The 25165-nt window shown below is 46.3% G+C and overlaps 1 protein-coding gene across 1 annotated transcript in view; it reads left to right on the plus strand.

The window, feature by feature from the left end:
* The first annotated feature begins 1878 nt into the window (after positions 1-1878).
* The window catches only part of MAML1 (mastermind like transcriptional coactivator 1), a 44497-nt gene continuing 21210 nt past the window's right edge, over positions 1879-25165 (plus strand). Inside the window, exon 1 of the mRNA XM_016954439.4 lies at positions 1879-2505. Coding sequence (XP_016809928.2) covers positions 2170-2505 — 336 coding nt within the window. The 5' untranslated portion in view covers positions 1879-2169. The remainder of the gene's footprint in view (positions 2506-25165) is intronic.

A 25165-nucleotide genomic window follows, 5' to 3' on the forward strand; every position in this document is an offset into this window, starting at 1 on the left:
TAGTAACCTTCAGTGTGTGTGTGTGACTATGTTCAATTAGTGGGTTGATCTTCGTATAATTGGCCGCTATGTGAGAGTTCACTACTAGGCAGAAACTTATGGACAGTGAAATAATGACTTTTATCTCACCACGTGAGTTTGATGCAGTCTTTTCTGTCTAGCCCTTGCCTCTTCCTGCCCACGTGATTGCGGTGCAGTAGTTTCTGTTGTATAGTAGTGTGGACAGCAGCTCAGAAAAGGAGGGAATGCTACTGATAATTTGTAGATAATATTCTTTAAGACTTAGGGGAACCATTGAACTTTGAAATTTTTATTAGAAAATTATTTGTTCAGAATCAGACTCCATTATTTTACATATACTTAAATACTTTAGGGGTATTTTTGAAAGTTAGCCCAGTTTTTTATGTGCTATTAAATTTTTAGATTACATACTAAAGAAAAGTATGTACACAGAATGTAGTGCTCCTAGTTACTATTTTTTCTATTAAGAAATAGTTTAATTCTGGTGTAAAATTTCTGTTTGAATGCTAAAAAAAAAAAAAAGCAGGACTGCATTATGGCACTTTTGCCTTGGTGGCCCACTTTCTCCATTTAAAACATTAGGATTTGTATCTTTCTGCTGCGTTTGTATGAAGACATATTTGATTGTTGTTTTCTCTTGATTTTAAAATAAAACCTCATGAGCCCTAGTAAAAAGCTAGAGTAACAAATGTTTGAACTACTGATGGTGTATCTCAATGTGCAGCCTCCTGCCACCTCCTGCTTAACGTTTTAGCAATTAGAGTGCCCATATCTAGAGTTCCTGATATCCTTTGGCATCACACTATCTAGTTTTAGTACTAACAACTGTTTGATTGCTCCAGTCCCTCTACTCCCCTTTGCCTATTAGTTTTAATAATGGGGCATAATTTGTCTTGGTTTGGTTTTGTTGAGTAACTCAGTTTTACCTAAAGGACTGTTTTTGGCCCAGCGCGGCGGCTCACGCCTGTAATCGCGGTACTTTGGAAGGCCGAGGTGGGCGGATCACCTGAGGTCAGGAGTGGGAGACCAGCCTGACCGACATAGAGACACCCCGTCTCTACTAAAAATACAAAATTAGCCGCGCGTGGTGGCGCATGCCTGTAATCCCAGCTACTCGGGAGGCTGAGGCAGGAGAATCGCTTGAGCCTGGAAGGCGGTGGTTGTGGTGAAACGTCGTCCTTTGCATTTCCAGTTCCCTCTAATGGAGCTGCACTCTTGCATGCTTTTGCTCACATCTTCTGGACTTTTTTTTTTAAGTAGTGAGTAATACTGCACTTTTGAAACTTGCTCGGGCTTTTACAAATAGGTGGAAACTACCAGTGATTCGGGATGTTGCAAGAGGAAACTACCAGCTCACTAGACGATTCTGACCAATTATGGGGCTGGATACAAGGAATAAGGTCAAAGTAAAACGGCTGACATTAAAATAGCGTGGCTACTTAGAGTTTATCAAAGTCGAAATTTAAAAAATAATTTTAAAAAAAGGTCTCTGTACTGCCAGGCGGGCGACAGGGACTGGCCAGCTGCGCCGCACTCGCCTGCCAGATTCCCCTTTTCTCGGGGTAGCCGGAAGGGCCTGCCTTCAGCGGCTGCTGTGCAGGAAACCAATAGCCGCCTCTTGGACGGGCTCCTGTCAGTCACGCTTAGCTCCGCCCCCAGGACTAAGGCCCGCCCAGGGGTTTCCCTCCGCCCTTCGCTTGAGAATTCCTTTTAAATACCGCTCTGGCGCCCGAGCGCGCCTCTTGCGTGCTCCTCCCCTCGCCCTCGGGCGGCCGGTTCTTCCTTCTCTGATTGGCCAGGGCCCCTGCTCATCAGTCGTGACGCACAAGGTCGCTTACCGAGGCCCCGCCTTCTTCCGAGAGGCCCGAAAACAATTTTAAGATGGCGGCCGCGGCGGTAGCGCGGAAAACAATGGGGCCGGGGCGGTGGGGACAGGCCGAGGCTTGAGGTAGGCAGCAAGCGCCGGCTGGGGGTCGGGCCGAGCGGGGCAGGAGGAAAACCCGCCGCCGCGCGCGAGCCCGCTCCGCTGCCCTCGGGGGCATGGCGCGGCCGTGAGGCGGACAGGGGTAGCCGCGGGGAGCGAAGCCCGCAGTGCCAGCCGGCCCCGAGAGGCCCGGCCCCGGGCCCGGCCCGTGCAGCCCGCGGCCCATGGTGCTGCCCACCTGCCCCATGGCGGAGTTCGCGCTGCCGCGGCACAGCGCGGTCATGGAGCGCCTTCGCCGGCGCATCGAGCTGTGCCGGCGCCACCACAGCACCTGCGAGGCCCGCTACGAGGCCGTGTCGCCCGAGCGCCTGGAGCTGGAGCGCCAACACACCTTCGCCCTGCACCAGCGCTGCATCCAGGCCAAGGCCAAGCGCGCCGGCAAGCACAGGCAGCCGCCCGCCGCCACGGCCCCGGCGTCCGCCGCCCCGGCCCCGGCGCCCGCCGCCGCGGCCCCACGCCTGGACGCGGCTGACGGCCCCGAGCACGGCCGCCCGGCCACGGTGAGTAGGGCGCGGGAAGGCGCTTGTCGTGGCGGCAGCCCCCTCTCCCGAAAACGCTTCCTCTGACGCGGATCGGGCTGCTGGGAGACTTCCCCAGGCGTCCGCGACTCCCGGATCTGGCTGGAGAGAGGGTAACATGGCAGGGAGCTGAGAGGTTGTCATCTTCGGGAAGTGGCACGGTGGCGTTACTTTGGGAAAACAGCGCCTTGAGGGCCTTGCAGGAGGCCCGACCTGGGAAGGCTGGCGAACGCTAACCGGAGGGTTTTTCTTCCAGACTTGATTCCGGGATGTTGAGATCTTTATTCGAAATAGACTAGCATTCGAGTCGCCTGTGATGGAGGGAGTTCCTGCACCGTAGGCCTGGCCTCATTTATTCTGCAAATGTTTATTGGGTCCTTGCCCTTTACAAGATCCTGTGCTGTAAGCAGGATCAGGGCTTTCATGTGGAAATAAGTCGGCCTTTGGTTGACCAACTGAAACTCCTCTGAATGGAAAATCAAGAAATCTTTGGAAAACTTAGTAAAATGTTCAATGAGTTGCATATAAGTATTCCTTGTTTAGGTAGCCTGAACTTTGTGAATTTGAGATTCCTGCAATATTGTTGACAATTCTAGTTTTAATTTATCAGGCCTGTTTAAAATCTCTGATGATGTTAGATTGTTGGTCAATTATTACTCCCTTTGGGCTCTCAGTAAATGTTCCTGAAATTTGTTGGTTAGAGGTTTTTCTTCCTGAAACAGATTTACAAAAGAGACAAGGTTTTTCAGTGGTTTTCTTGGGGATTTTAGTTTAAAACCAATGTTAAAATCTAATTTGTTATGTGTATTTTTAAATTCATACTTTTATTATCTCTCACCTGGGCTATTGCAGTGCCTGTCCCTAGCTAACTAACCAGTCTGTAGGCATTTAGTTTCTTTCTTCCTTATTCTCGAAATGCTAGAAATCCTTCTCTTGCTTGAAAGGATGAAGTTCAAAGTCTTTAGTTTGGCATTTGGGACCAGTCTGACTTAACCTATCTTTTAATGTCCCTCACAGGTCCTCTGCTCTGGTTGAATTATTTTTCTCATTCTCTTCCACACTAGCCTCAATTGCTGGGTTAGAAGGAAAAAAAACCACTCAGATTTCATTGCTTATTGTATCAACTGGTCAAGCCTTCTCATCTTCACTTTTCTCATCTGTAAACTAGGGGCATGTTGGGCTTATTATCTCCCCGTGTTCTTTCCCCGCCCTCCCCTCACTCTGTCGCCCAGGCTGGAGTGCAGAGGCACAGTCATGTCTCACTGCAGCCTCAACCTTCCTGGCTCAAGACTCCTCAATCCTCCCGCCTCAGCCTCCTCAATCCTCCCGCCTCAGCCTCCTGAGTAACTGGGATCAACCACAGCTGCACACCACCATGCCTGGCTAAATAAAAAAAGTTTTTTTTCTGTTAGAGATGGGGTCTCACTATATTGCCTAGGCTGGTCTTGAACTCCTGGGCTCAAGTGATCCTTTCTTCCAACTTGGCCTCTGAAAGTGCTGAGCTTATAGGCATGAGCCACCGCACCGTGCCACCCCCAGGGTTCTTTTAAGAATAAAAAGAAATGAGTGTGGACATGAAAATACAGTATTTCGGGGGAAGGGATAGCATTGGGAGATATACCTAATGCTAGATGACGAGTTAGTGGGTGCAGCGCACCAGCATGGCACATGTATACATATGTAACTAACCTGCACATTGTACACATGTACCCTAAAACTTAAAGTATGATAATAATAAATAAATAAATAAAATACAGTATTTCATAAATTTAAAGGCCGCCTGTGGGACCCTCCTCCATCCCTTTCAGAATCCTGCCACCCTGCCAGTCCCAACTTATCTCTTTCTTCTGCCTTAAAGCTAGTTCCTGACCACCCTAACCCACAGCAGTAAGAATCTCCTTTGTCAAAACATTTAGGAAACATATTATCTATGCTATTTGTTTTATTTATTTATTTATTTTGAGATGGAGTCTTGCCCTGTTGCCCAGGCTGGAGTGCAATGGCGCGATCTCGGGTCACAGCAATCTCCGCCTCCCGGGTTCAAGTGATTCTCCTGCCTCAGCCTCCCTACTAGCTGGGATTACAGGTGCTGGCCACCATGCCCAGCTAATAATTTTTGTATTTTTAGTAGAGATGGGGTTTCACCATGTTGACCAGGCTGGTCTCGAACTCCTGACCTCATATAATCCACCCACCTCGGCCTCCCAAAGTGCTGGGATTACAGGTGTGAGCCACTGCACCTGGCCTATTTATTTTTTTTTTGAGACAGAGTCTCGCCCTGTCACCCAGGCTGGAGTGTAGTGGCATGATCTCTGCTCACTGCAACGTCTGCCTCCCCGGTTCAAGCGATTCTCCTGCCTCAGCTTCCTGAGTAGCTGGGATTACAGGCGCACACCACCACGCTTGGCTTATTTTGGTATTTTTAGTAGAGACAGGGTTTCTCCTTGTTGGGCAGGCTGGTCTCGAACCCCTGACCTCGTGATCCACCCACCTCGGCCTCCCAAACTGCTGGGATTACAGGCGTGAGCCACCGCGCCCGGCCTATGCTATTTATTTTTAGCACATGGTCACTTGTTACTTTAGGTCGCATCTTTTCAACTAGACTGTCAGCTCTTGGAGGCAGGGAGGGCTCACACTTGGGTAGTACACATCTGAGGTGCATCTTAAGTGCCTGTTTGTTGAGTTATTGATAGAAACTTGGTAGTGCTTTACTCAGTAATCTCTCCTCCTGTACACTAACTTCAAAAAGCAAGTTGATGTAACTTCATGAGCCACCTTTCATGGCTCATAGTAACAACTCTTGTAAGAAGGGACTTTTGTTATTTTTTTTTAGGGAGTTTCGCTTTGTCGCCAGGCTGGAGTGCAATGGTGCCATCTTGGCTCACTGCAACCTCCGCCTCCCAGGTTCAAGCAATTCCCCTGCCTCAGCCCCCCAAGTAGCTGGGACTACAGGCTTGTGCCACCACGCTCCCCTAATTTTTTGTATTTTAGTAGAGACGGGGTTTCACCATGTTGGCCAGGATGGTCTCGATCTCCTGACCTCGTGATCCTCCCGCACTGGCCTCCCAAAGTGCTGGGATTACAGGCATGAGCCACCACGCTTGGCCTGTGTAAGGAAGGACTTTTAAGAGTAGTTCGTGGTCATTGCAATTGAAGTAATTAATGAAAGCTCATAAAAATCATAGTTTAATACACAAATAGTTGCCTTGAATCCTCCCTAGAAAGTATATTAGGGGGGCCGGGCGCAGTGGTTCACTCCTGTAATCCCAGCACTTTGGGAGGCAGAGGTGGGTGGATCGCCTGAGGTCAGGAGTTCGAGACCAGCCTGGCTAACATGGTGAAACCCCGTCTCTACTAAAAATACAAAAATTAGCTGGGCATGTGGTGTGCGCCTGTGGTCCCAGCTACACGGGAGGCTGAGGGAGGAGAATCGCTGGAACCTGGGAGACGGAGGTTACAGTGAGCTGAGATCGTACCACTGCACTCCAGCCTGGGCAACAGAGGGAGACTCCGTCTCAAATAAAAAAAAAAAAAAAGGTGTATTAGTAATGATTCAATTTTTGTTTAAAGTTGTTTTAAGAATTTAGACCCTGTATGATTTTTTTTTTAGTCCTGAGACAGTGGGGGAAACTGGGCATGCTGTTTGAAGAGAAATTAATTCTGAGTGTGTTAGAATTTGAATCTAATTTGTCAGTCATTCCTTTTGATATCAGAGCTTAATCAGATGTGCCATGTTAAGGTGATGTCTTTTTATCACATTAAACCTTAACCTATGGATTTCTTGAGTTTAAACTCTACGGTGGATGTGCTTTTCTGTGTCTCTGCTAGGAAGAGGGACGCTTTGCATTTGGACTCCAAGTTAGTCTAGCTGAGCTCTTTGGCCTTGGAATGGGGTCGTCGGAACAGAAGATAAGTATCATTAAGAAAACAGTGGCTCCTTCAATTCAGGGGGGAAGAGAGTCCTTGAGTATGTACGATTTTGGCTTGGAGAAAACAGCTTTGCAGAAAGAGATGGAAAGAAGGTACCTCTTAGTCATTGTTATTTTTGACAACTCCATGTATTTGATCTCATTAATATTTCTTACTTAAGGAATATTATAAGTTCTTAAGTTTTTTCCAAGTGAACTATATACTGTTTGGCAGTCATTTCATAGTTACTTCACCAGCAACCCATTTGTATGACTGAGAAGGGATCAGATTTACTGCTAGAGTTTACTTCACTTCAGATTATTGTTTTCTTAGGATATCCCACCGCAGCGAAGTCTTAGCCACTATCTGCTTAGTCTGTTAGAGATGAATCAGAAACACTGTTTCAGGCTTTTTCTCTATTCTAATTTTCAAGGAATGAGTCTATTAGGTTTTCATTTCTTTTCCTTTTTTCTTGAAACAGGGTCTGGCTCTATCACCCAGTGGCGCGATCGTGGGGCACTGCAGCCTTGAACTCCTGGGCTCCAGGGGTCCTCCCACCTCAGCATCCTGAGTAGCTGGGACTACAGGTGTGCACCACCGCGCCTGGCTAGGTTTTAAAGTTTTTTGTAGAGATGGGTGTGAGCCACCTTGCCTGGCCAGAAGTTGATTTTCTTACTTAGTTTTAGGTGTGTGAAGTTTCTTTCTCTCTTTTTTAACCTTTTATTTGTAAATAATGTCAAACTTAGAGAAAAGCTCTAAGTTTGGTACAGAGAACATCTGGTTACCTAGATTTACCTGTTGTCACTGTTGTGCCCCATTTGTTATCATTTGCACATTCTCTCTCTCCCACTCTCTGCCTCTTTCTCTCTCTCTCAGACTTTTATTCTCTGAACCACCTGAGTATGCTGCACACCTCATAGCTCTCTGCTGCCAAACCACCCCATGTGTACCTTTTAAGAGTTAAGAAAGCTGTTAATTTTGTAGACCAAACTCTTGTAAGAATTATGAAATAACAAATTATTTCCAGGAAGTAGATATTTCTGAATATAAAACAGATACTGTACTGTAATCATGTGGGGCATTCGTTTTTTTAAAAAGATGATCAGTGTGGCTTTAGGATCTCATTTCTTCCTGTAATGCCTGAGACCTTGTCTAGAACCCTCTTTCCTTTTTTGTCTTCAGTATCTCCCTTCCCAACTGAGTCTTTCCCTTCAGCTTGAAATTATGAACAAATATTCTCCACACTGACAAGTCCTGTGTTTTCTCACTGTCAAAATAGTATTCCATATTCTTCCTTCCCTTTGCCCTTCCCACTTGAACTTCTCATTTACTCATTAGCCTATGGTAATATGCCTTCTACCTCTTCTATTACTCTGAAGTTGCCTCCGTAAAGGACACCAAGGATGGACTTGCCAAATTTATTGGCATCTTTTTTTTTTTTTTTGGAGACAGGGTCTCACTGTGTTGCCTAGGCTGGAGTGCAGTGGCACCATTATGTCTCACTACAGCCTCAGCCTCCCAGGCTCAAGTGATCCTCCCACCACAGCCTCCTCAGTAGCTGGGACTACAGGCGTGAGCCACCACACCCAGCCTCATTGGCATCTTAGTCATCATTCTTCGTGACTTCTTCCTTTTCTTAGCTTCTCCTCTCTTCTGATTTCCTTTTCAGCTTTCTGACTTTTTTTCTCAGTCTCCTTACTATTTTCCCTTATTAATTCATGCAGCAAATATTTGAGCACCTGCTGTAGGCCAGAGTACAATCAGCCCTCCGTATCTGCGCATTCTGCATCTGCAGATTCAACCAACTGTAGATAGAAAATATTTTTTGGAAAAAAAAGTAAGAAAATAACAGTACAACAATTAACACAAATTATAAAATGCAGCTCAGCATGGTGGCTCATGCCTGTAATCTCAGAACTTTTGGGAGGCTGCGGTGGGAGGATAGCTTGAGCTCAGGAGTTTTAGACCAGGCTTAGCAATATAACAAGACTCCATCTCTCAAATAGAATAGAATAGAATAGAACGGAACAGAACGGAATAGAATAGAATAGAAAAATAAAAATAAAAATATAGTTGGGTATGGTGGCTCACACCTGTAATTCCAGCACTTCAGGAGGCCAAAGCTGGTGGATTTCTTGAGCCCAGGAGTTCAAGACCAGCCTGAGCAGCATAGTGAGATGTCATCTCTATAAAGGCATGGTGGCATGCACCTGTATTCTCAGCTCCTCGGGAGACCGAGGTAGGAGGATTGCGTGGGACTGGGAGGTAAAGGCTGCAGCGAGCTATGATTGCGCCACTGCACCTTAGCCCCTGGGTGACATCCAAACCCTGCCTCAAAAATAAATAAACTAAAAAATAAAAATATGACAACATTTACATAGCATTTCTATCATACGAAGTATTGTAAGTAATCTAGAGGTGATTTAAAGTATACTGGAAGATGTGTATATATTACTGCAAATACTAGGCCATTTTATATAAGGGACTTGAGCATCCTTGGATTTTGGTATCCTGGCGGGGCTGGGCAGGGGTCTTAGAACCAAGTCCCCATGGATACCAAGGGAACTACTGTATATAGTAGCGAATAGGACAAATTAAAATTCTGCTGTCATGGAGAAAGAGGAGATCAATATTTTTGTTAATTTTGTTATAATAAGTGCTAAGCAAAAATTAAAAGCAGAGTCATGTGATACTAAATGACAGTAGTAGCTTAAGATGCCTTGATTTGAGCTTGATGATTGAGAGGCTGTCAGTCAGCTGAAAGTCTTAGAACATTCCAGTTAGAGAGAACCACCAGTACCAAGTGTCTGAGTTAGGACCCTTCTGAGCTGGCATGAAGAACAGAAAGCAGGCCAGTGTGTCTGGAGCAGCGTGGCACCTAGGACCAGATCAAGTGCAGTAGGAAGCAGTAGCAGGATAGGGAGCAGAAACATGATATGATCCAACTTAGGTTTTTTTGCTCTGCTGACCAGTCTGGAGTGCAGTGGCGCAATCTCAGCTCACTACAAGCTCCGCCTCCCAGGTTCACGCCATTTTCCTGCCTCAGCCTCCCAAGTAGCTGGGACTACAGGCGCCCGCCACCACGCCCGGCTAATTTTTTTGTATTTTTTTTTTTTAGTAGAGACGGGTTTCACCGTGTTAGCTAGGATGGTCTCTATCTCCTGACCTCGTGATCCGCCCATCTCGGCCTCCTAAAGTGCTGGGATTACAGGTGTGAGCCACTGTGCCCGGCCGATCTTTAAGTTTTTGAAGATGGTTCTGGTGCTAGGTGGAGGATGCCTGGGGTTGGTGTGGATAGGAGTGGATGCATATAAAGCTTTTGTAGCTCTCTAGATGCCAGGGCTGGGGCTGGTGGTAGCAGTGGAGATGGAGAAGAGGAGATGGGTTTTGGACAGTTCCTGAGGGCAGAGGTGACAGGACTGGGTTGCTGGACTAGATGGCTTTGTTTTGGGGGCAGGAGAGGGGAGTATTCAAGGGAAATTCCTAGTTTTATGGCTTGAGAAACTTTCTTTGCACTTTAAAAATATTAATGTTCTCTAGGCAACTATATCCCTGACCATTTTCACTCTTGTTTTCCCCTGGGTAATGTTATTGATTCTTTCATAGCTTCATTTGTCACCTGTAATAATACTCTCCAAATCCCCAGTCCAGATCTGTCTTCCAGATTTCAAATCCACATTTCCAGCTGTCTGCTGGACATTTTCATCTTTCCAGGATATATTTCCCACATATCCAAAATGGACTTTCCCTTTTTCCTACCAAATCATATGTTCCTTCTAAGTATTTTCCCTAACCCAGTCATCCAGAGTAAAAACCTGGGAATTTTCCACTCCTTTTCCACAATTCCCAGCGTTCAGTTGGTGGTTCTTTCAACCAACATTGAAGTCCTGCTGGAGCCAGGAATCGTGGTAGATGGTGAACCTGTATCGCGGAGCCTAAGTGGGAGCAGATGATACACAGGTCATTGCAAAGCCGAGTTCAGGGCTAAAGCCTGTGAGAATATTGAGGAAGGGGGATGGCTTTTTGGTGAAGTTTGGAAGGCTTTAAAGAATTGACTCTTGGCCAGGCGTGGTGGCTCATGCCTGTAATCCCAGCACTTTGAGAGGCTGAGGTGGGTGGATCACTTGAGGTCAGGAGTTCAAGAGCAGCCTGGCCAAAATGGTGAAACCCCGTCTCTAGTAAAAAATACAAAAATTAGCCGGGCGCGGTAGCATACACCTGTAATCCTAGTTACTCAGGAGGCTGAGGCAGGATAATCACTTGAACCCAGGAGGTCGAGGTTGTCGTGAGGTGAGATTGTGACATTGTACTACAGCCTGGGTGGCAGAGCGAGACTGTCTCAAAAAAAAAACAAAAAAAGAATTTACTTTTAAGGTGGATCTTAAGCTTTAGCCAGATGCTTTCCCCAGAGGTGTTCCGTGGAACACTAATTTCATGGGCTGTTGAAAGTTACAGTGGAACACATTTGAGGAACACTGGGCTAAATAATTCTTTTTCCCTCTAAGCATCTGCACATATTGGCTAAACAAATTTATTTTATTTTTTAAATTTATTTTATTGATTTATTTTTTGAGACAGAGTCTCCGTCTGTCGCCAGGCTGGAGTGCAGTGGGGTGATCTCGGCTCACTGCAACCTCCACCTCCTGGGTTCAAGCAATTTTCCCACCTCAGCCTCCCAGGTAGCTGAGGCTAATTTTTTGTATTTTTAGTAGAGACGGGGTTTCACCATGTTTGCCAGATTGGTCTCGAACTCCTGACCTCAGGTGATCCACCCGCCTCGGTCTCCCAAAGTGCCGGGATTACAGGCGTGAGCCACCGCACCTGGCCAACAAATTTAATTTGCTTTATTAAGAACATTTTTGGCCAGGCACGGTGGCTCATGCCTGTAATCCCAGCACTTTGGGAGGCCAAGGCGGGTGGATCATCTGAGGTCAGGAGTTTGAGACCAGTCTGGCCAATATGGTGAAACCTCGTCTCTACTAAAAATACAAAAATTAGCCGGACGTGGTGGTACGTGCCTGTAATCCCAGCTACTCAGGAGGCTGAGGCAGGGGAATCCCTAGAACCTGGGCACCAGAGGTTGCAGTGAGCCGAGATCGTGACACTGCACTCCAGCCCAGGCGACAGAGTGAGATTCCATCTCAAAAAAAAAAAAAAAAAAAAAACCAACATTTTTGCCACATTCAGTGTCTGACACCGGTAATCCCAGCATTTTGGGAGGCTGAGGTGGGTGGATCATTTGAAATCAGGAGTTCGAGACCAGCCTGGCCAACATGGTGAAATCCTGTCCCTACTAAAAAAATGAAAATAAATTAGCTGGGCGTGACGGCACACACCTCTAATCCCAGGTACTTGGGAGGCTGAGGCAGGAGGCAGGAGAATCACTTGAACCCAGAAGGCGGAGGTTGCAGTGAGCTGAAATTGTGCCACTGCACTCCAGCCCAGGTGACAGAGCAAGATTCCATCTAAAAAGAAAGAACGTTTCAAATCTTTAATATGCGGCTATGCATGAAGACATGAGCTCTTATCAAGTGGCATTTAATAGGACTTTGATTTCCTTTAGGGCACTAAGCAAAAGCACTAGTAGTTCTTTGAATTTGGGACTTAAAGGCAAGTATATTTGAGACTGGGTGTTTGGACAAAATAATGTTGAAATACTGTGAACCCCTTCACACTTTTTTTTTTTTTTTTTTTTTTGAGACAGAGTTTCACTCCTGTTGCCCAGGCTGGAGTGCAATGGCACCATCTTGGCTCACTGCAACCTCCACCTCCCGGGTTCAAGTGATTCCCCTGCCTCAGCCTCCCGGGTAGCTGGGATTACAGGCAGGCACCACCATGCCAGGCTAATTTTGTATTTTTAGTAGAGATGGGGTTTCTCCATGTTGGTCAGGCTGGTCTCGAACTCCCGGCCTCAGGTGATCCGCCTGCCTCCGCCTCCCAAAGTGCTGGGATTACAGGCATGAGCCACCATGCCCGACCCCCCACCCCACGCTTTTTTTTTTTTTTTAAGAGAGTCTCGCTCTGTCTCCCAGGCTGGAGGGCAGTGGTGTGATCTCAGCTCACTGCAAGCTCCACCTCCCAGGTTCACGCCATTCTTCTACCTCAGCCTCCCAAGTAGCTGGGACTACAGGCGCCCACCACCACACCCGGCTAATTTTTTTTTTTGTATTTTTAGTAGAGACGGAGTTTCACCTTGTTAGCCAGGATGGCCTCGATCTCCTAACCTTGTGATCCACCCGCCTTAGCCTCTCAAAGTGCTGGGATTACAGACGTGAGCCACTGCGCCCGGCCCCCGCTCACACATTTTTAAGTTGACACCTAGCACTTTTCATCTTAAGTTTTTAAGCTTATGAAAACTTATAATGCATTTTTTTGTTTATCAATTGTAAACTAAGTTACCATAATTCAATTTTATTAAATTAAATATATGAAATAATACATTTAGGTAACAGTCTTATAAATGCTACATATATTTAATTTGAATCAACTCTTTTAAAAGAAGGGGCAAAAAAGTGCTATTTATAGTTGCAGGGGATATAACTTCCAGAGAATTATAAATATTAACATTTAAAAATAAAATGGTTACATCAGTTTTTAAAATGTAGCCAGTGGAATCCAAATATCTTAGCGATATGCTATCTTTCATCAACTGTTTAAAGAGTGCTTTAACAGAAATTTTAAATTCCTTTTTCTCCTGGAACTTGCATTCTTTTTACACTTAGCCCACATAATATGTTTTATTTTAACGTAATATATGTTTGGAAGCCTTTTATTTATCATTCTAGCACATTTCTTTGCAACAAAAAGAGGTATAAAAAATTAAATTTTTTTTCTTCTTCAAGACGGAGTCTTGCTCTGTTGCCCAGGCTGGAGTGCAGTGGCATGGTCTTGGCTCACCGCAACCTCCACTCCCCCGGGTTTAAGCAGTTCTCCTGCCTCAGCTTCCGGAGTAGCTGGGATTACAGGCACCTGCCACCACGCCTGTCTTAATTTTTGTATTTTTAGTAGAGATGGGGTTTCACAATGTTGGCCAGGCTGGTCTTGAACCTCCTGACCTCATGATCCACCTGCCTCGGCCTCCTAAAGTGCTGGGATTACAGGCGTGAGCCACCACACCCGGCCAAAATAAAAATTTTAAATTTACTTTCACCATTAAGCTGGATCCTTTTGGCAGGATTTTTTTTTTTTTAGACGGAGTCTCACTCTGTCTCCCAGACTGGAATGTGGTGGCACGATCTCGGCTCACTGCAACCTCCGCCTCCCGGGTTCAAGCAGTTCTGCCTCAGCCTCCCGAGTAGCTACCATGCCCGGCTAATTTTTTTATTTTTAGTAGAGATGAGGTTTCACCATATTGGCCAAGCTGGTCTTGAACTCCTGACCTCAGGTAATCCACTGCGCCCAGCTGCTTTTGCTCTCTTTCAAGTTGATTCATGCAAAATAATAGATGTAGCATTTATAAGATTCTGTTACATCTATTTCTTATTTCAAGAAGTTGAGTTATAGTAATTTAGTACAAAACAACGCATGCATTATAAATTTTTTTTTTTTTTTTCTTGAGACTGAGTCTCGCTCTGTTGCCCAGGCTGGAGTGCAGTGGCACAATCTCGGCTCACTGCAAGCTCCGCCTCCCGTGTTCACGCCATTCTCCTGCCTCAGCCTCCCTTGTAGCTGGGACTACAGGCTCCTGCCACCACACCCAGCTAATTTTGTTTTTGTATTTTTAGTAGAGATGGGGTTTCACCGTGTTAGCCAGGATGGTCTCGATCTCCTGACCTCGTGATCTGCCTGCCTCGGCCTCCCAAAGTGCTGGGATTACAGGCGTGAGCCACCACGCCCGGCCGCATTATAAATTTTTATAAGTAATTATTATGTAAAAAAGTACAAGTTTATTAGAAATGCCCTCCCTAATGAGATAGGGCTCCCTTTCCTGCCTTGATTTATTCATGTCATTATGGAGTTACTTGTAGCCAAAGTAAGAGTTCTCAGTTCAGTTCTTGTTTTTGTTTTTGTAAATTTAAGTCCCAGAAATTCTTGCTCACATAAATAAACTATAAAGGAAAGTAATAATGGCTGGGCGCGGTGGCTCACACCTGTAATCCCAGCACTTTGGGAGGCAGAGGCGGGCGGATCACCTGAGGTCAGCAGTTCAAGACCAGCCTGGCCAACATGGAGAAACGCCGTCTCTACTAAAAATATAAAAATTAGCCGGGCGTGGTCAGGCGCAGCGGCTCACACCTGTAATCCCAGCACTTTGGGAGGCCGAGGCGGGCAGATCACGAGGTCAGGAGATCGAGACCATCCTGGCTAACACGGTGCAACCCCGTCTCTACTAAAAATACAAAAAATTAGCCAGGCGTGGTGGCGGGCGTCTGTAGTCCCAGGTACTCAGGATGCTGAGGCAGGAGAATGGCGTGAACCCAGGAGGCAGAGCTTGGAGTGAGCCGAGATCGTGCCACTGCACTCCAGCCTGAGCGACAGAGCGTGACTCCGTCTCAAAAAAAAAAAAAAAAAAAAAAAAAATTAGTCAGGCATGGTGGCATGTGCCTGTAATCCCAGCTACTCGGGAGGCTGAGGCAGGAGAATCACTTGAACTGGGGAGGTGGAGGTTTCGATGAGCTGAGATAGCACCATTCCATTCCAGCCTGGGTGACAGAGCAAAACTCTGCCTCAAAAAAACAAAAAACAAAAAACAAAAAAAACGGCTGGGCACAGTGGCTCACACCTGTAATCCCAGCACTCTGGGAGGCCGAGGCAGGTGCGGATCACCTGAGGTCAGGAGTTCGAGACTAACCTGGCCCACATGGCAAAACCCCGTCTCTACTAAAAATGCAAAAATTAGCCGGGCGTGGTGGCTGTCGCCTGTAATCCCAGCAACTTGGGAGGCTGAGGCAGGAGAATCGCTTGAACCTGGGAGGCAGAGATTGCAGTGAGCGGAGATTGTGCCACTGCACTGCAGCCTGGCGGCAGAGCGAGACTCTGTCTCAAAAAAAAAGGGAATAAGTTTAGTTATAGCAATGTTTTGTTTTTTTTGAGACAGTTTCACTCTTGTTGCCCAGGCTGGAGTGCAGTGGCGTGATCTTGGCTCACCGCAACCTCTGCCTCCCAGGGTTCAAGCGATTCTCCCACCTCAGCCTCCCGAGTAGCTGGGATTACAGCCATGCGCCACCACACCCGGCTAATTTTGTATTTTTAGTAGAGACAGGGTTTCTCCATGTTGGTCAGGCTGGTCTTGAACTCCCGACCTCAGGTAATTGGTCCACCTCGGCCTCCCAAAGTGCTGGGATTACAGGCGTGAGCCACCACACCTAGCCAGCAATGTTACTCAATATTTTGAAACCTGAATTGTGTGCCAAAAAATCACAGTTACATATAATCAAAAATTAACTTATTAGTTGACAACTTGGTTAGTCTTTTAATTTCATTGAAAACTAAGAATTAGAAACCATGCGACTTGCAAAAGGATTTATCTACTCATTAGTCTTCACTCTCAGAAATATAACAAAAAGCCTTTAGCAAGTCTTATAAATTGGTTATTGATTATGCCTGCTATTCTTTCAGTTAAGAGGTACCTCGTTTCTTTCTTTCTTTGTCATTTCCCAGCTGCCTACGCCTGAAACAGAGTCTCAGGCTGGGTTTATTTTTATTTTTGGTAGAGACGAAGTCTTGCTCTGTCTCCCAACCTGGAGTGCAGTGGCTATTCATAGGTGCTATCATGGTGCACTACAGCCTTCAACTCCTGGGCTTAGCTCCCTAGTAGCTGGGATTACAGATGTGTGCCAACGCACCTGGCTTTCACACTTTTAATTAGTGTGTTTTTGCTGTTCTGTATTAGACTATGAGCAACTTAAGAGCAAGACCAAGAGTCTGGCATTGTACCTGCTGTATTTGGCAGTCATCAAGCATCTGTTGAATGTGTGTTAATGGTATTATAGAAGGTGCTCTGAAATAAGAGTCAGAAGCTGTATGGCTTTGGGCTAGGACCAGTTTGGAAGTGGAGTTGGTAGAGGTAAGGCAGTAGGTCCTGATTTGCACACCCATGTTTAGGGCTTCATTGATCACACTAGGAGGGAGCAACCTAAATGTCTATCACAGATGAATGGATAAAGAAAATGTGGCATATCCATACAACAGAATATTATTCAGCCTTAAAAAGGAAGGAAATAGGCCGGGCACGGTGGCTCATGCCTGTAATCCCAGCACTTCGGGAGGCCGAGGCGGGCGGATCACGAGGTCAGGAGATCGAGACCATCTTGGCTAACACGGTGAAACCCCGTCTCTACTAAAAATACAAAAAATTAGCCAGGTGAGGTGGCGGGCACCTGTAGTCCCAGCTACTTGGGAGGCTGAGGCAGGAGAATGGCGTGAACCCCGGGAGGCGGAGCCTGCAGTGAGCCGAGATTGTGCCACTGCACTCCAGCCTGGGCGACAGCGAGACTCCGTCTCAAAAAAAAAAAAAAAAAAAAAAAAAAGAAGGAAATACTGTTATATGCTGCAACATGATCTTTGAGGACATTATGCTAAGTGAAATAAGACAGTCACAAAAAATAAATATTGCATGATTCTACTTATTTGAGATGTCTAAAATAAACTCATAGAAACAAAGTAGAATGGTAGTTGTCATGGGCTCGGGAAAGAGATAGGGGAGTTGTTCATGGATATAACTAGATGAGTAAGTTCTAGTTACACAACAGTGTGCATTTGGTTAACACTATTGCATACTTTATTTACTTATTTTTTTGACATGGAGCCTCACTCTGTCGCCCAGGCTGGAGTGCAGTGGTGATATCTTGGCTCACTGCAGCCTCTACCTCCTGGATTCAAGCGATCCTTGTGTGTCAGCCTCCTGAGTAGCTGGGACTACAGGTGCCTGCCACCACGCCTGGCTAATTCTGTATTTTTAGTAGAGATGGGATTTTGCCATGTTGGCCAGGCTGGACTCGAACTCCTGACCTCAAGTGATCCACCCACCTCGGCCTCTCAAAGTGCTGGGATTACAGCCATGAGCCACTGCACCCAGCCGACTACTGTATACTTTAAAAAGTTAAGATGGTAAATTTTATGTTCTGTGCCTTTGACCACAGTTTTTGAAAAGTGAGACAGAAACTGTGATTTTATAAGCCACATGCCCTAAAAATGTTCTAACAATATTATAAGAGTTGTTTAATAAAGGCATATCAATAAAATTTAAGGACCAGTGTAAGTGGTCCGACATCCGAATAATAGGAATTACAGGAAGAGAGAAAACAAGGTGGGAAGTGACCTGTAAAATAGTTGATAACAGAAGCACATGAGCCAACAGATTAAAACTGTGTACTTGTGCCTAGCACTAGGGAAGAAAATAGACCTGCACCAGGCATGGAATTTCTGAACACTGAGTTGATAGAAAAGATTTACAGGCTTCTGGATGGGAGGGTACCAGGTCACATATCAAGAATCAGAATGTCTTTGGACTTCATGGCAGCAGCATAGGAAGCAAAAAGAGAATTGGAACAATGTCTTCAAAATTCTGAAGGAAAGTGATTACTAACCTGGACTCCTGTACCTAGCCTAACTATACAACAAGAATAAGTGAGAAAAAGGTGTTTTTGTTTTGTTTTTTGTTTTTTGTTTGTTTGTTTGAGATGGAGTCTCACTCTGTCGCCCAGGCTGGAATTCAGTGGCATGATCTTGGCTCACTGCAACCTCCACCTCCTGGGTTTGAGCAATTCCCCTGTCTAGGCCTCCTGAGTAGCTGGGATTACAGGCGCCTGCCACCACGCCTGGCTAGTTGTTGTTGTTTGAGATGGAGTTTTGCTCTTGTTGCCCAGGCTGGGGTGCAATGGCACGATCTCTGCTCACTGCAACCTCCGCCTCTGGGTTCAAGCGATTCTCCTGCCTCAGCCTCCCGAGTAGCTGAGATTACAGGCATGCGCCACCACGCCTGGATAATTTTGTGTTTTTAGTAGAGACAGGATTTCTCCATGTTGGTCAGGCTGGTCTTGAACTCCCAACCTCAAGTGATCCGCTTGCCTCAGCCTCCCAAAGTACTGGGATTACAGACGTGAGCCACCGCACCCAGCAAATTTTTGTATTTTTAGTACAGAAGGGGTTTCACCATGTTGGCCAGGCTGGTCTTGAACCCCTGACCTCAAGTGATCCGCCCGCCTCGGCTTCCCAAAGTGCTGGGATTACAGGCCTGAGCCACTGTGCCTGGCCGAAAAAGGTTTAAAAAATTTAAATGTCATACTCCTTCTCAAGAAGCTACTGGAAGATGTGTTCCACCAAATTGAAAGACTAAATCATGAAAGAGTAAGACACGGATACAGCAAACAGGAGCCCAACACAGAAGACATGGCCTGGGAGGCCCACAGAGGATGGCGAGAAGTGATCCTAGGGTGGCGGCTCTGCACCAGACGTGGAGGGCAACTGAGCCATACTGCAGCAGTGCAACCCACCGAGAGGTGAAGGCAGGCCATGGTGAGCTTAGAAACAGGAAGTACAGGGCAGCCCCCTTGCTCTGACTGTATTTCCACTGCAGGTCCAGCGCCTGGTCCCCACCTTGGCCCTGCCAGGTGCCTGACTGTGCTGAGCCCTGTGTTTCCCAAAACTCCAAGATCTTGCTCATGACTTCCTCAGGAGGGGCTTTGTCAGCTCCCGGAGAAGCAGAAGTCAGATCACAACCTGGAGATTGATGCGCTCACCTCCTGGAGCCTCCATCCAGCAGGGGCAGTGCTGCCCTCTCCTTGCACTGCCAGTGTGCACCTGCTCTCTGCTTTAATATTAATCATCTTTGATATTCATTTACATGTAGTTATAATAGCTGCCCAAATAGTGAAATAGTAAATAAAATTACCAAATGATCTTCTGTGGATGTGGCCATGTGCTCTTATCTCCTGCGGATTCTTGCTTAGACTTCACATGCTTACTCTGTGAGCCCTTTCCTGAGCACCTTATTTGGAATCATAAGTCCCACCAACTCTCTCTTTGAGTGATTTGTTTTCTCGGGAGTACGTCTCAGCTAGAATATAGGCTCTAGGAGAGCCTGTGGTTTTGTTTGCTTGTTTTCTCTGCTGTATCCCTAGGGCCCAGAGAGTGGCTGGCTCAGTCAGCTCTCAATAGATTTTTTTTGTTTTTGTTTTTGTTTTAAGACAGGGTCTCTGACTCCCAGGCAGGAGTACAGTGGCCCGATCTAGGCTCACTGCAACCTCTGCTTCCCGGGCTCAAGCTATTCTCCTGCTTCAGTGTCCTGAGTAGCTGGGATTACAGGCATGAGCCACCATGTCTGGCTAATTATTGTATTTTTTGTAGAGGTGGGGTCTTGCCGTGTTCCCCAGGCTGGTCTCGAACTCCTGAGTGCAAAGCAATCCGCTTGCCTGGGACTCTCAAAGTGCTGGGATTACAGGCCTGATGGCTCTCAGTAGATTCTTATTGGATAAATTGAATGAGATGATGAGGAAGAGTTTGCTAGAAAGAGAAAGGTGGGCAAGGATGACGATTCCCAGCAAGGAGGCAGCTGGCACAGAGCCACAGTGCCTGCTGTATGGAGCCCTTTGTGCAGTAAGGAGCTGCTGCTGGGCCCAGGCGGCAGGTCCCGGGGGCTTCCCTTATCTTCAGTGCTGTCCTGAAAACTTAGTTGTTCAAGGCTACTTTTTTTTGAATCAGAATCTCGCTCTGTCACCAGGCTGGAGTGCAGTGGCACGATCTTGGCTCACTGCAACCTCTGCCTCCTGGGTTCAAGCGATTCTCCTGTCTCAGCCTCCCGAGTAGCTGGGACTACAGGCGCACACCACGATGTGTAGCTAATTTTTTATTTTTAGTAGAGACGGGGTTTCACCATATTGGTCAGGCTGGTCTCAAACTCCTGACCTCAGGTGATCCACCCTCCTCGGCCTCCTAAAGTGCTGGGATTACAGGCGTGAGCCACCGTGCCCAGCTGGCTACTTTCTATAGTTATACTGTCCATGAGGGTAGCCATCAGCCAGGTCAGGTTCTTAAGCACGTGGAATGCACCTTGTTAAACTTCACTTGTGCTAAAAGTGTAAAATACACACTGGATTTTGATAATTTAGTACCACAGATTTTTTTGGTGCACTCACTTCAGTGGCTGTCACCTGTAATCCCAACACTTTGGGAGGCCAAGGCGGGCGGATCATGAGGTCAAGTTCGAGACCACCCTGGCCAGCATGGCGAAAGCCCGTCTCTACTAAAAATACAAAAATTAGCCGGGCATGGTGGCGCACACCTGTAATCCCAGCTACTCGGGAGGCTGAGGCAGGAGAATCACTTGAACCCGGGAGGCAGCGGGTGCAGTGAGCCAAGATCATGCCACTGCACTCCAGCCTGGGTGACAGAGCGAGACTCCATCTCAAAAAAAGAAAAAAATACTGATTATGGCCAGGCACAGTAGCTCATGCCTGTAATCCCAGCACTTGGGGAGGCTGAACTGGGCAGATCACTTGAGCCCAGGAGTTCAAGACCAGCCTGGGCAGCATGGCAAAACCCCATCTTTACAAAAAATTAGCCAGGCTTGGTGGTGTACACCTGTAGTTCCAACTACTAGGGAGGCTGAGGTGAGAGGATCATCTGAGCCTGGGAGGTCAGGGCTGCAGTGAGCTGTGATTGCACCACTGCACTCCATCCTGGGCAATAGAGCGAGACCTTGTCTCAAAGAAAAAAAAAATACTGATTACATGTTAAAAAGATAATATAGGCCCGGTGTGGTGGCTCACACCTGTAATCCCAGCACTTTGGGAGGCTGAGGTGGGTGGATCACGAGGTGAAGAGATCAAGACCATCCTGGCCAACATAGTGAAACCCCCTCTCTACTAAAAATACAGAAATTAGCTGGGTATGGTGGCGCATGCCTGTAGTCCCAGCCACTCAGGAGGCTGAGGCAGGAGAATCGCTTGAACGCGGGAGGCGGAGGTTGCAGTGAGCCGAGATTGCACCACTGCACTCCAGCCTGGCAACAGAGCTAGACTCTGTCTCCAAAAAAAAAAAAAAAAAAAAAAAAAAAATATATATATATATATATATAAAATATATAGGGTTAAATAACATTAAAGATATTAAGATTTTTTTCTCAAAAAATACTGATTATATGTTAAAAAGGTCATATATATTGGGTTAAATATGATATTAAAATTAGCACCATCTGTTTCTTTTTATGTGCTACTAGCAAATTTAAAGTTGCATATTTTGCCCACACTTGTGGCTGGCATATTTCTATTAGTGCTGTTGAGTAATGAGTACATTTGTACTGTGTTGAGTTTAACACTTTATTAGATACTCTTTTTTTTTTTTTTTTTTTGAGATGGAATCTCGCTCTGTCGCCCAGGCTGGAGTGCAGTGGCGTGATCTCAGCTCACTACAAGCTCCGCCTCCCGGGTTCACGCCATTCTCCTGCCTCAGCCTCCGGATATTAGATACTCTTTATGTCCTCTTTCATCTGTGGAACTCATTTATTTTATTTTATTTTTTTGAGAAGGATTCTCACTCAGCTGCCCAGGCTGGAGTGCAGTGGTGCAATCTCGGCTCACCGCAACCACCATCTTCCGGATTCAAGTGATTCTCCAGTCTCAGCCTCCTGAGTAGCTGGGATTACAGGCACCCGCCATCATGCCCAGCTAATTTTTGTATTTTAGTAGAGACAGGGTTTCACCATGTTGGCCAGGCTGGTCTTGAACTCCTGACCTCAGGTGATCTGCCCGTCTTGGCCTCCCAAAGTGCTGGGATTACAGGTGTGAACCACAGCACCTGGCCCATCTGTGGAACTCTTATCTCACTGTCACTTCACAATCATTGGAACAGGAAAGACTGTATTTATAATTACTGATTTCAGTTTGCTCACCTAAATCCTAGATGCTATTTTTTAGTGTGTGTGTGTGTGTGTGTGTGTGTGTGTGCGCGCGCGCGTGCTGGGGTGAAGGAGTCCTGAATTCACATTGTCTGTCTTTGGCCTCTGGCAATCTGCCTTCTGATTTCACTACTCAATTAAACCAGTCTATCTTGACATCTTTAATGTGTTTTTACTTTTATTACCCTCCGTGCTACGTTTGATAATATTTCAAATTTTTCTCCTTAAGATAGAATTGCTGCACTTAACTCCCAGATCCATTTGGACAAGTAGATTCAATTGTTTTATTTGTAAAGGGAATAAGGATGTCCAGCTTGGTCAAAGGAGTTTGAGGAGTACATGCATGTTCTGGACTTACACACCGAGTGATTGATGCCTCGAAGAAAGCGAATGGCAAAGGATTAAGACAGTAGTGGATGAGATGAATCGGGGGGGAGAAGTGTTTCTGTTTGGGTTGTTTTATTATTATTATTATTATTATTATTATTATTATTATTATTATTATTTTTGAGACAGGGTTTCGCCCTTGTTGCCCAGGCTGCAGTGCAATGGTGTGCAATACTGGCTCACTGCAACCTCCGCCTCCCGGGCCCGGGTTCAAGTGATTCTCCTGCTTCAGTCTCCCAAGTAGCTAGCTGGGACTACAGGTGTACACCATGGTGCCTGGCTAATTTTTTATTTTTAGTAGAGATGGCGTTTCACCATGTTGGTCAAGCTGGTCTCGAACTCCTGACCTCAAGTGATCCACCCACCTCGGCCTCCCAAAGTGCTGGGATTACAGGCGTGGGCCACCTTGCCTGGCCTTGTTTGGATTGTTTTAGAATGTAAAATTGGGCTGGGCACAATGGCTTACACCGGTAATCTCAGCACTTTGGGAGGTCAAGGTGGGTGGATCCCTTGAGCCCAGGGGTTTGAGAGCAGTCTGGGTAATATGGCGAAACCCCATCTCTAAAAAAATGCAAAAATTAGCTGGGTGTGGTGGCTGCATCTGTAGTCTCAGATACTCAAGAGGCTACGATGGGAGGATCACTTGAGCCTGGGAGGTGGAGACTGCACTTAGCTGAGATTGCGCCACTGCACTCCAACCTGGGTAACAGAGCGAGACGCTGTCTCAAGAAGAAGAAATAAATGAATATGAAATTGAAGGCCTGCAGTCCTAGCCTTTTGGTAGGCCAAGTCAGGAGGGCTGCTTGAGGCCAGGAGTTCCAGATCAGCTTGGGAAACATAATGAGACCCCATTTATTTGAAAAGTAAAAAATTAGCTGAGTATGGTGGCGCATGCCTGTAGTGCTAGCTACTGGGGAGACTGAAGTGGGAAGATAGAGCTCGGGGGGTGGAGGCTGCAGTAAGCTAGGATCACCCCACTGCACTCCAGCCTGAGTGACAGAGCAAGACCCTGTCTCGAAAAAAAAAAATGTGAAATTGAGCATATATTTGAAAGAAGCCACTACCACAGTGGTTCTCAAACTTGGCCTTTGTCAAAATCACCTGAAGGGCTGACTAAAACCACTTTCTGTGCCCCACGCTTAGAGTTTCTGACTCAGTGAGTATGGGGTAGTGCCTGGGAATTTGCATTTCCAATAGATTCCCAGGTGATGCTGATGCTACTGGCCTGGGATCACACTTAGAGAACCACTGCTCTAGAACAAAACAAATTCAAGTTATTTTTGAGATGAAGAGGGGAGGAATTTGAAGGACAGAAAGTCTCAGATGAGGTAGGTCCAGAGGGAATAAGAAGGTGCAGCTGAAGGGAGTTAATCTTTGCAGGGAGAAGTGCTTCCCTCTTATAGAAGAGAGAAAGAAAAGATAAGACGCTAAAATGTTTTGAGGTGAAAGAGAGGCATATTTAAGGGAGTCACCTAAGTTGGACTTTGAGACACAGCTTTAAATCAAATAGATCTGTGTCCAAATCCTGGTTCAGCAGTCACACTCACATTCCAAGTTGTATAACTTCTCCAAGCCTTAGTGCCTTTATCTTGAAATTCAGGATAACCGAACAGCACTTACCCTGTAGGTTGTTGTGAAGATTGAGTGATGAGCTAGTACTGCTTCCTGATAGTGAGCAGAGAGAGCGAGCCTGTGAAACAAAAGACAAAGAACAGAGTGACCTTGACTGTAGCAGTGGGGGAGGTGGGAAAGTTAACTCTGTGAACTTTCACTGGATACCTGTAATTTGCTGAGCATTAGACTTGGCCCTGGGGATGAAAAGGGCAAGGCTTTGGTCTTCAGGGATGGAAGGAGATGCAGAGAAAGTGAACATGTACAGTACGACACAAATGCTTTACCACAAACATGAAACGTAGTATTGTATACAAAGTACTGTTAGAGCATTAGGGATAGAATAAGGAATTTGACCAGCAGTAGGGTAAGTGGTTGGAGAGAAAACACTGCAGAGTTGATGTTTGAGCTAAATGAAGCTTGTCCAGCCTGCGGCCGAGATGGCTTTGAATGCAGCCCAACACAAATTCATAAACTTTCTTAAAACACTATGAGATTTATGCATGGACCTTTTTTTTTTTTTTAAGCTCATCAGCTACTATTATTGTTAGCTTATTTTATTTGTGGCCCAAGACTTTTTTTTTTTTTTTTTTTTTAGACAGAGTCTCATTCTGTCACCCATGCTTGAATGCAATGGCGTGATCTCAGCTCACTGCAACCTCTACCTCCCAGGTTGAAGCAGTTCTCCTGCTTCAGCCTCCCGAGTAGCTGAGATTACAGGAGCCCACCACCACGCCCAGCTAATTTTTTGTATTTTTAGTAGAGAGAGGGTTTCACCATGTTGGCCAGGCTGGTCTCGAACTCCTGACCTCGTGATCCACCTGCCTCAGCTTCCCAAAGTGCTGGGATTACAGGTGTGAGCCACCATGCCTGGCAGTTTTTCTTCTTTCAGTGTGGCCC

This window comes from Pan troglodytes, chromosome 4, assembly GCF_028858775.2.
Source record: "Pan troglodytes isolate AG18354 chromosome 4, NHGRI_mPanTro3-v2.0_pri, whole genome shotgun sequence".
Classification (NCBI taxonomy): Eukaryota; Metazoa; Chordata; class Mammalia; order Primates; family Hominidae; genus Pan; species Pan troglodytes.